At 30.7% G+C, this 12,166-nt stretch overlaps 1 protein-coding gene across 1 annotated transcript; it reads left to right on the top strand.

Annotated features, from left to right (window-relative positions):
* Positions 1-743: 743 nt before the first annotated feature.
* On the top strand, positions 744-1,468 carry LOC108904746 (epidermal growth factor receptor substrate 15-like 1). Its single transcript, XM_018707416.2, has 3 exons — positions 744-972; positions 1,024-1,194; positions 1,248-1,468. The coding sequence occupies exons 1-3, from the start codon at positions 772-774 to the stop codon at positions 1,368-1,370; spliced, it is 495 nt and encodes a 164-aa protein (XP_018562932.1). The 5' UTR covers positions 744-771; the 3' UTR covers positions 1,371-1,468.
* Positions 1,469-12,166: the final 10,698 nt, after the last annotated feature.

Genomic DNA, 12,166 nt, shown 5'->3' with positions numbered 1-12,166 from the left:
TTTTTTTGCAATAACTTTTTTGTTTATTAACCGATTTTAATTTAAGCAGTATCATTTTGTAAATAATTTTACTCCCTATAAGCTGTCTGGGAGTCACTTTTCGCTAAAATTGATGGTTTTCCCTGCAAAGTGAAAAAACTGTTTTCCTCACTTATTTGTTTAAATAGAAAAGTTAGCTAATAAAAGTTTTTGACTCACGAGACGACAGATGTCTTGTATTATGTTCCTTTAGACAATTTTACAATAATCTAGCGGATAGGACTTTTTCCGAGTTTCTCTTTTATTTTCGCTAATTTTCCTGGTGTAGTTTGAGTGTTTGTTAATAAAGTTTTTTCAGTGGGTGCATGAGTTTTGGAGCAATATATTCTTGAAAATCGTACCCACCCTCACTAGAAAGTAACAACCACGTTACACATTTTTGCTTTATAAGTAGTTCCATAACTATAAAATTTATTAAAACACTAAACTAAATTTTTGGGCAGATAATTAATTATCTGCCCAAAAATTTCATATAAACCACTTTCATTTTTAAATCCAACAAAAATGTTGAAGATATATAAATATCAAGAACCAATTTGATGGCTAGATATGCTTTGAAAATTGGACTCTAAAATGTTGGATGTGGAAAATCTGGAATAATCCGAAATTCTATTGAATTTGGTGTACTCTATAAATACATTTTTATTTCTATTTATTATATAATTTTTTTAAGTACTTATTCATTGTTTTATTTATTAGGTGGATCCAAATGGTTTTGGTTCGGTGGGAGGAATGGAAGCAGCCCGTTTTCTTAAAAGATCTGGATTAAGCGATGTAATTTTATCAAAAATATGGGATTTATCTGATCCAGATGGAAGAGGCTCTTTAGACAAAGCAGGCATGTTTGTTGCTTTAAAATTAGTTGCTCTAGTGCAAGATGGAAAAGATTTAAATATTTCAAATGTAACTATGGATGTTCCTCCACCTAAAATGGTAAATTATTTCTTTATCAAAAATAAAATATTCAATTCTTATGTTTTTTAGGGTGATATATCCTTACCTAAACCTACAAAACCACCACCTAAAAATAGTCCTTTAATAACTTCTTTACCTCCATCTGCTGTTGACTGGACTATTAAATCAGCAGAAAAGGAAAAATATGATAAGTTATTTGATTCATTACAACCTTTAAATGGTCTAATTCCTGGTAATAAGGTAGATTTTAATTATGTGTTTGATATAAATATCCTAGCATTCATTTGTTTCAGGTAAAAAATGTTCTAATGGAGTCAAAATTGCCATTTGAAACACTAGGAAAAATATGGGATTTATCTGATCAGGATAAAGATGGAATGCTAAATAGACATGAATTTGTAGTTGTAAGTTTCTAATTTTATAGCGTGTAATTAAAAATGCTTAATAAATTTAGTGGTAGATTCTAAATTTGCAAAAAATGTTCGTATAAACATATATCTAGAAACGTTTCATTTTTGAGATATAGGTAGGTATAGAGTTGTAAAAAATAATATTTTGTTTCATTATTATTTCAAATATAACAGAACACATAATTAAATTCACATTTTTATTAAAATTCGTTATAAAGATTAGGTATAAAATTATTATTTTTATTTAACAGTTTAGTTTTATAACCAATGCCAATACGAATTCAAATTTTACTAAAACAGTAGTAATTAGAATTATTAGACAGTTTGGTAAATTAAGACTCAGTGAAAGACGCTATGTTCATTTTTGTGTTTTTGTAAATAACATAATACAACTCCTGATTATCTTTATGAGAAGTTGGTTTGGCGACATGATGTATATGATCGTCAGCTTCGTAATTTACACGATTTGCAAATAATGCGTCATCGAACTGAGTATTTTAGACGTTCATTTACCTATAGAGTATTTTAGACGTTCATTTATCTATTTAGCAGCTATGATATTAAATAATGTACTGGTGCCTCAAGACTTAACACTCCGTAATGCACCTCTGATTAAGAAACGCATTCGTGAGTTGGTCATGGAAAACGATAACTCCACAAATACTGCTGTTTTTTAGTTTTAGTTTTTTAATTTCTGACTTGTATTAATATAATATGCGTGTGTGTATGAGTGTGAGTCTGACTATACTACATATTTGTATGTGTATTGCACAAGCATGTATGAGTGTTGTGTATGTATATTTATAAGTTATATTTTTTTTATACTGTTTTAATAACACTTTATAATCATATTGCTTTTAATATGTGTAAGTTAATGACTTTCTGAGGGGTAGGCTAATTATCAGTTATCTGTGTCTAGTCCTTTTGTGTATAGGTTGTATATTGCCTTTATAACTATGCACAATAAATATTTTTTACTTTTTTTACTTTACTAATCAGGTAACTTTGTCGGATAAGTTTGGCTTCAAAGAACCACTGGTAATTTAAATCCTTAGTTTTGGACATGTGTGGTGGAAGCATATTAACAACTAAATGCAATTTGCACTATTTGGCAATATTAACATTTAGGCTGATCTTAATTTGGCTTATTGATTCAAGATGCCACGAAAAAACAGGTGTTTTATCCAAAGTCATTAACCGTGCTGTATTAAGTTTAGTGGAGCTTTTGAACTTGCTCTAAGAGGACTTGATGAATCCGAAAAGACTGAAAACTCGGGTATAACTTGTAGATTAGTGTATTTTACATTGAAACTTGACAAAATACTTATAGTGAACACCTTAAAAATGCAATAATTTTGAATTAAGGCCGGTTCATGTTGGAACAAAATTTGATTGTGTAATTGTATTGTTTTATTGTGTAAGTATTACAGGAAAATTCTATGACATTTTTACCAAATTTTGTTCTTTGTTGTTATTCTATATTGTCCCTGTGTTATAAATTATATCATATTATGCTGATTCTGATTCCATATGCTGATGTGGATAAAATAACAAGAACAGACATTTGGCCTAGTGGTGTTGTATTGAATCAGTTTTTTCGGCCAAAAGAACCAAATATGTAATCGTTCAAGAGTATATCCATACACATTAAAAGGCATTCATATTAACATACAATGCATCTCAAATAAAATTCCCCAACTGGAGTAAATTCTACATCAGGAAAAAACCCAACTATTGTTTGTTACGGAACACTGGATGGTCCAGGAGCAGGCTTTGGTTACTAGTATTCTGGGGTAGGATTGTAAACCATTTTTGTAGATCAGTGTCCATTCACGGTGGCGTTGCAATCTACTGTCAAAATGACATAAAATGTAAACGCATCTCACTTCCTCAACAATATGTCTATGAGTTTATATGTGAGTGTGCAGGTGCAAGTTTAAATGTGAACAATGAAAAATATGCAGTATTAGTTTTTTATCGATCTCCAGATCGTAAGTTTTAATGTTATAATCTGTAACATCTTGAATAACCACAAATATGTAATTATATGCGGTGATATTAATATAGATCTTTTAACAGACAGTATCTCCAAAAGAATATTGTGTGACATATTTGATAGGTATGATTTGAAATCATGTCTTCCTGTTGAACCAACTAGATGTTTTAATAATTCCATCTCAGCGGGAGATTACGTGATTTCTAATCTGCCATTGTTGGTCTAAATGTAGAATATAATTTATCTGACCATAAGGCGCAGCTCTTTACGACATTTATTGAACAATCTTGCCCAAATTTTGTAAACAAAGCAACTATTTCTTATAAGAGAATTTATTCAGATTCAAATTTGTTAAATTTGAAACATAAATTGTCTACTACAGACACAAGTAGCCTGTTTCAAGTAAACGTCAATATAGCATGGAAATGTTGGGAAAACCTATTTCACTGCTTAGAATGTACCTGCCTTTTAACTAGATTTAATTTATATTATGGCGAAAAGAATAATAAATGGATTGACGAAACAATCATTGAAGAGAGTCAAAACTTAAACAATTTGTACTGGCTATCAAAAAATTTGAAAGACCCAACAATATTAGAACTATACAGGATAGCAAAACAGAATTATTCTGTAAATCTCAAGGCAAAAAAAACAAAATTTCTATCAGAACAAACTAAAAGATTCGTCTAATATTGCTAAACATGTTTGGAATATCGTTAACTGTAATATAGATAGAACCCGGAATATTACTAATATAACTCAAATAACAAAAGACAACAAGATAATAACAGGTCATTTTAAAATATGTAATACTTTCTGCACCTACTTTTCAAAGGTAGCGCAAAACTCGTTAAATGGAACATACTCTGCCTCCCTGAGTAATTTTTGTACAAATGCAAACATTGTTTGGCATCACTCTTTTTCCATGGTATAACAGCAGAAGAAATTGAAAATCATTTGTCACAAATGAAAAATAAGTCTTCAAGTGGGCCGGACAGCTCGCCAATAAAAGTCTTAAAGTATATTTCTCAATATACAGTGCGTCCCAGAAGTAACGCAAAAAATTCATATTTTATTTTGTGTTGAGTTTTCACAAAAACGCTAAAACACGTCAATTAGTAAATTAGAATTGTCGTTTTGTCACATTGCTTAAACTTTTTTTGCGCTATGTTTCATAAATCTATGACGTCATCGACATTTTTTTTAAATAGCACCACATAATTTTTTAAGCATAAATGGGTAGTCCTTTTGAAGGGAAATACGTCGATATAGGATTTGGCTTACTTTACTTTGACAGGAGTGGAAAAAAAAGCCAATGACTGGAATGGACATGGTTTAAAATAACAACAAAAGTAGGTATCATAAACTGATGCGAGAACAGTGCCACAGTATAAAATGGAAATTTGGGGATGTTTTGTGTTTTGGTTGATTGTAGGTACGTTTTTATGTACTGATATGTTGGCGTTTGCGGCGATACGACGAATAGCAATGTGTGGATTTTCAGTGACAGCTAAACATAACATTTTGCCTATCATTTTCTGTCACTGTCGTTGGCCTTCTAGATCTAGACACATTTCTAACATGGCCAGCGTCTTCAAATTTGGGTACTAATCTGCATACTGTACACGGAGGTATTGGTTGTTCTGGTACTTGGCATTGAATAATTGACATATTTCATCATAACTACGGATCCTATATCTCCGTATTCAACCATAATTAGGATTTCAGTTCTTTGTTTCTCATTTAAACAACACCACCGTAATGTAAAGTTATGGTATTTGTAACTGTGACAATGATATGAGGCACTATTGCATTCGCTAACTCGTCTTCAGAACAATGCCTACATAGCCACTGTGATGGGGTGTACCTACCCAATCTACATAAAAATGTGCCAACAATCAACCAAAACAGATTTTTTGCTATAGCACTGTTCGCGCATAAGTTTGTGATACCTATTTTTGTTATTAATTCAAACCATGTTCATTCCAATCGTTGGCTTTTTTTCGCTCCTGTCAAACTAAAGTAGGCCAAACCCTATATCGACGCATTTCCCTTCAAGAGGGCTATCCATTTATGTTTAAAAAATTAGGTGGTGCTATTTAAAAAAAATGTTGATGACGTCATAGGTTTATGAAACATAGCGCAAAAAAGGTTTAAGCAACTTGACAAAACAACAATTCTAATTTACTAATTGACGTGTTTTAGCGTTTTTGTGAAAACTCAACACAAAATAAAATATGAATTTTTTGCGTTACTTCTGGGATGCACTGTATAGTACACCCTTTATGTTTGGTGTTTAATTTGTCAATTCGGTCTGGAATTTTTCTATATGCTCTTAAAGTCTCAAATATAATACCACTTCACAAAAACGGAGAAGCTGATCTTATTGAATACTATAGACCTATAACTCTATTATCCTGTTTCTCAAAACTTTTTGAGAAAATAGTACATAGTCGGATTTATAATTTTATCAATAAAAAAGGTCTTTCAAGTACCTGTTTCTGTGTTTTCAACCTAAATATTAAAAAAACACGGCCGCGTTCTTATTAATAAACCACATTTATGATTCACTTGATAAAAACCTATATGTGATAACTCTTGTTTTCGACCTGACGAAAGCTTTCGATTTTGCAAGTAAGGATTTTTTAATAAGAAAATTAATTAATTTGGGTATAAGGCAACCGATAAACGTTTGGATGTACTCCTTTCTGTCAGACCAAAAAGTCATAGTAAAAATAAACGATAATTTTTCAAATCCAAAACAAATTAACCTAGGGGTCTCACAAGGGAGTGTGTTATCTCCATTACTTTTTATTTTGTTTGTTAATGACATGGATCAATCTTTCACAGAGAATGTCAACGTTGTATTATATGCAGATGATACAACAATCTGCATTACTGCTTCATCACCTGATGAACTGCAAGAGAAAGTAAGTTTGACTTTTCAACAATTTTATGGATGGTGCTCAAATAATAGGCTTATAGTTAATTCTACCAAAACTAAATACATATTTTTTCACAAAAGGCGCAAAAAAAAATTCAAACATTTTAGTAAAAATGAATAACTTTGTTATTGATAATGTTGACACTACTAAATTCTTAGGATTATATATAGATGAACATCTTAACTGTAGAAATCATATTAACCATGTATTAAACAAAATGAAATCAGCCTTTTTTGCCATAAGAAATCTGAAGTGTTGTATGAATAGACAATATTTACTAAATATATATTTTGCACTGGCTTACTCTCATATGAAATATCTAATAATTTATTGGGGATCTAGTTGTGACTTTCAGAGTATTTATTTACCAAAAAAAAAATAATTGGGTTAATATTTTTTTTGAAACCTTTGGAGTCATGTCGCCCCACACTGATAAGTGATAAAATTTTATCACTTCCATGTGTCATATATGAGGCAAGTGTTTTTATCAAAATGAATAGTAACCTGTTTCCCAGGCATGACAATGTTCATAATCATAATACAAGAGGGAAATACAACATACTGATAAATAAATTTAATTTAACTATGTTTAAGAATGGGCCTTTCTATCTCTGTGGAACGATATTTAATAATTTATCGACTCCGATACGAGAAGAAAGAAACATTAATAAATTTTGTAAGTAGCTTCGCTCATTCCTTTTACAAAACTGTTTTTACAGTTTGCAGGAATTTTACAATTATGACAATCGTTAAAACAAACTTTGTTAAATTGTATTTCAATTTTTATTCTTCTGTATTCCTACTGACGCTTCATATCCTGTAAAGGCTGACATGAATAAATGCTTATTATTATTATCAATTGTATTACAAACGAAAAGTTATGTTTTGTTTCAACTAATTTTCGAAGTTTATTAATTTGAACTTTTCTGGAATTTATGTTCGGCATTTTTTTACATGAAAATCGAGCATTTCATCTCTAACCTTAAAAATAGTTAGTTGAAATAATACTTTTCTGCTATGAATAAGACAGTCTAAACACCACAATTTATGCTTTCGGGATCACTGAAACTAATTCTGATATCCACTATAACTAGTTAGAGTTCGTGCCTAACTTCAAAAAAATAGCTCAAATTGCTAATATTATATTTTCTACGTTTAGAAATAAAGTGTAACCAACGTATCTATATTTTCGGGATCACTGAATCGAGTTCCTACATCCGCCAAAACGAACTGTGAAAACCGCAATTTTCTAACTCTTACGGTTTAGACGCTCAGCCTTATTTAGAGGGCTGAAATTGTGATTTTTTCAAAAACAACTGATTATCTCGAAAATGGTAAGTTATAAAAACTGTGTGCATTTAATAAACTCTACCTAATATTAACCAAGGAATTCAAAAATGCAATAATAGGGTGTTCCATTTAAAATAACAAAGTTATGTAGCGCCCATGCGAAATGGTACACCCTGTAAAGCTAAAAATATGTTCTTTACATGGCCCACATGATTCCAAGCAACTTTTATTAAAACCATTATTTTATAAATTTTACAGTTGCAGAGTACAGAAGAAAAAGGTATTTTTACTTACAGATGTACACTGTGTAATAAAATCACAAATATTTCCTAAACTGTTAATTTTAGTTGAACTAAGATGGTATTATTGTTGGCAAATTCTTTACAGAACTTATGTTTTTGATACATGCAGATTGCGTTCGTCATCTATGCAAAAATTCTGGGTTGTTAACCGTTGGACATAGTTTATCCTTGGCGTTCTGGGCATAATGAAGTTTCACATACAACATCAAAAACAAACTCTATGCATGTGTTATCGATCACCAAATGTGATCGATAACACATGCATAGAGATCGATGTGAATGCTGAAATTAATAGTTTAGAGACTGTAAATAAAAATACCTTTTTAATTTTCACCTTTGAGGGCCCGCAACTTGTTACCAAAGGCCCGTATGAAAAAAATTTATATGAAGAACTTATATTATTTTGACTTTATCTATTTGTACTATACTTTTTTGTATCAAGTACCGGGACACCACGTATACAGGATGATTCAGGTTTAATCTGGATAACTTCAGGAATCGATAAAACAGGTTAAAATAATGTTCATTCATGAAACAAACTTATTTCCTAAATCGCACCGTTTTGGAGATAGAGGTCGTTGAAGTAGGAATTTTTTCCCGTTTTTCCCGAGGTAGCGCCCCAGTCGCGTAAATTTCATTTAACGTATAGCAACCCATGAAAAACAAAATTCACAGTGATTTGTATAAACTAACGATTGTGAAAATCATCGTTAATAGTACCAAATTCAAAAGTTATAAGGGAAAACCGTGAAAAAAATTCCTACTTTCACGCCACACTATGGGTCAAATGGCATTTTTTTATGTCAAAATCAAATTTCTCGAAGAAGACTAATCGTTTTACATTTATTTTAAATTAAAGCTTATTTGATGCAGATTTAGGGAAAATTATTGCGAATATCATCATCCCCTATTTTGGGGGTGGATATGAAGGGTGAATAGGTGAAAAGTGAAAATCGATTTTCTTCCTTCAAAAATTTTATATATTCAATAAATACATTGAAATTAAGACACATTATGGTGGAATCAATGGAAAAATATATTCATCCCTATTTTAAGGGTGGAAGTGAGGGGTGAGGGTGTGGAAAAATGAAAATTAAAGAAAATATGCATAAAATGCTTTTGTTGTCGCTGAACACGAATAAAAGCATCACTAAAACAAAAAACTCCTTTTCAGGAGCTGTTTTTATCATCCCCTGATTTAGGGGAAGAACTGAGGGGTGGGGGATTGAATAATAAAATTCATCTGAAATATTACCAGTCTTTCAATTCTCTGATATTAAATAACATGGTTCTTATCATCTGTAAATTTCAGAGTGATTTTTCATTATCCCTTACTTAAGGGAAATGGCAATTTGGGGTTAGGGGTGGAATGTAAAGTCAAAGAAGGAATTTGTTGAGGTTTTTTGTGGTCCTTAGATACCTAAAAGTTTATTTTTTCGTCGTCATACTTTAAGTGTAGCTTTTTATTAGTCCGTGCTTTAAGGGTAGGAATAAGGGGTGAAGGGACTTTTTTGATTTTTGATACTCCATATCCTCACTTCTTATTTCTACCCCTGAATAACAATAAAAAAAAATAATTTTTTTACATCAATAGGTTAGCTTACTCTAAGAAAATGCGTATGCTTACAGTAAGCAAAAATTCATTTCTGTGTCAAAACTAGAGATGGACTAAACTACGCTTTTTGCGGAGCAGTGACACCTACGACTGCTTCGGCAACAGAACAGTGACAAATAGCTGCGATTTTTGGGAACAGCTCCTGGTAGCGCGCGCATACATTCCTACCATGTACCATGTTCCTTTATTTTCAGTTCAAAAATGGACACCTGTCGTGATTAATAGTTGCTAGCATTAGGGATACTCATTAGGGATATGTGCTGTTTTTCAAGCATGCGTCAACTATCGTAGATTTAGGTTAATTTGTTATTTCACATTTAAAATTTGAATTTGATATAGTTAGTGCTCTGTTATTATGTCCTAAGTTATTAATAATATTAATAACTTAGTTACAAATAAAATTGGAAATGGATAAACGAAAAAAATCGTTCTTGAGGAATTTCTTTTTACCAACGAATGAAAATAAAGCTTGTAATATATTCAAGCAAAATATTAGTAATATTAGTTATAAAACTTCCCTATTTTAAAAAAACACATAGAACGATGACATCCTACAGTGAGTACAGTGCCAGATATTCAAAATTTTTCTGCGAGTGCAACAAAAACAAATGAAGAAATGCGACTGACATGTTGTTAAGGCAAGTACGTTATCTTCACCAATTGTTCCTGCTACCTCTCAGCGAGATATAGTTTCTAATACCGTTACCATTAAACAAAGTAAACTACCTTATGGTCCAAAATTAATTAATTGATATTCATGCTAAAACAAAAATTCAAATCAACCAGTATTGGGGGCTTTTGTTTTGGCAAAAATAGTACCTATTTTCGACTAATATCAGTTTAGAGTAACTCCTAAGTTGCTATTAGCTTCTAATAGCTATTATTTTTGCCAAATCGAAAGGCACAGAAAACGGTAAATATTTTAAATAGTTTAATTTGCTACAAAAAATCTTGGTAACTCGTGCAATATTCTTATATAAATTTTTTATCAATGAATACTAACGTGATATATTAACCTAAATATTTCCTAGAAAACATGTTATGCGACTTAATAATATAATTTATTCAATGAGGATTATAGCCCAATACATAAAGCGAGATGCATTGAAAATAGTTTACCATGCTAACTTTGAATCTGTGTTTCGATATGATATAATTTTTTATGGCAGTAGTTCAGATGCCGAAAGGATTTTTATTATTCAAAAGCGCGTGTTAGGAATAATCCTAAAAATGAAGAGAACCGTGCAGGGGAAAATTCAAGGAAAATAAAATTTTAACTTTCACAGCTGTTTACATACAAGAAATATTATTATTTTTTTAAAAAAACAGGCATTTGTTCACAAAAACGTATTCACAATATAACCATCAAACCAGAACCACAGAGTAAGTAATACAGAGGAGACGGCCGGCGAAATGCCTTTGATGTCTGGACATTCTCTAATTTGACCTTGTCCCTTTAAATGGGAAGTGGGCAGTGTTGCCAACCTCTCTGTTTTTTCCTAGAAGCAATGTTGCCTTTTACCTACTTTCTGTTTTTATTTTGGAAAATATAAGTATTGGGTGATGTTGCGGTGTACTTTAGAAATATATATTTTTGGAAAAGTATTACAATTCACATTATATTTATGAATATTTGACATACCTATATTAATTGCCCAAAAAAATTAATAATATGAGCAAAATACCTTAACTGTGTTTTTAATAGTTATTACATTTATATAATAGTTTATTACTTATATTACTATTATTAGGTAATACATAATTATAATTATCGCCATTAGTTTCGCCACTGTTTTTTTTTCAAATAAAGTTTGTGTATCAGAGAGGTGGTGATCAATAATCTGCAACCAAAAAGAGTAAAATACCTCGTTCCTGAAAAGTAATGAACTTTACAGCACTTATTACTTTAAATATGTGAGACATACATTATTTCAAAGTTGTGTTAGAGGAAATAGGAAACCTGCTGACTTTTATAATCTTTATAAAATGTGTTCACAATCTTTTAGGATTTTTTGCAATAATTGTGCTAGTGGTTTTATTCATTTTTGTCTTACGTAATAGTTTTATGACATAAATTAGTTCAATTAAAAACATAAGGAACTAATATAATTATATAAAAAATATAAAATAAAAAATTTAGTATATTTATTTAACTTATGGATTGAAATATAAAAAAAAATTGTTNCACTGTGCTAAATTTTAAAGACCATGTCCAACATGTTGTTATGCGACTTAATAATGTAATTTATTCAATGAGGATTATAGCGCAATACATAAAGCGAGATGCATTGAAAATAGTTTACCATGCTAACTTTGAATCTGTGTTTCGATATGGTATAATTTTTTATGGCAGTAGTTCAGATGCCGAAAGGATTTTTATTATTCAAAAGCGCGTGTTACGAATAATCCTAAAAATGAAGAGTAGAGAATCGTGCAGGGGAAAATTCAAGGAAAATAAAATTTTAACTTTCACAGCTGTTTACATACAAGAAATATTATTATTCTTTTTAAAAAACAGGCATTTGTTCACAAAAATGTCTTCACAACATAACCATCAAACCAGAACTGAGGATTATTCCTATCCGATACACAGATTGACAGTTACAGAAAAAGGTGCCTTTTATAATTGTATTAAAATGTATAATACATTGCTT

The sequence above is a fragment of the Anoplophora glabripennis genome, unplaced genomic scaffold, assembly GCF_000390285.2.
Source record: "Anoplophora glabripennis isolate ALB-LARVAE unplaced genomic scaffold, Agla_2.0 scaffold107, whole genome shotgun sequence".
NCBI lineage: Eukaryota > Metazoa > Arthropoda > Insecta > Coleoptera > Cerambycidae > Anoplophora > Anoplophora glabripennis.
This window is presented reverse-complemented; position numbering and strand designations above follow the sequence as displayed.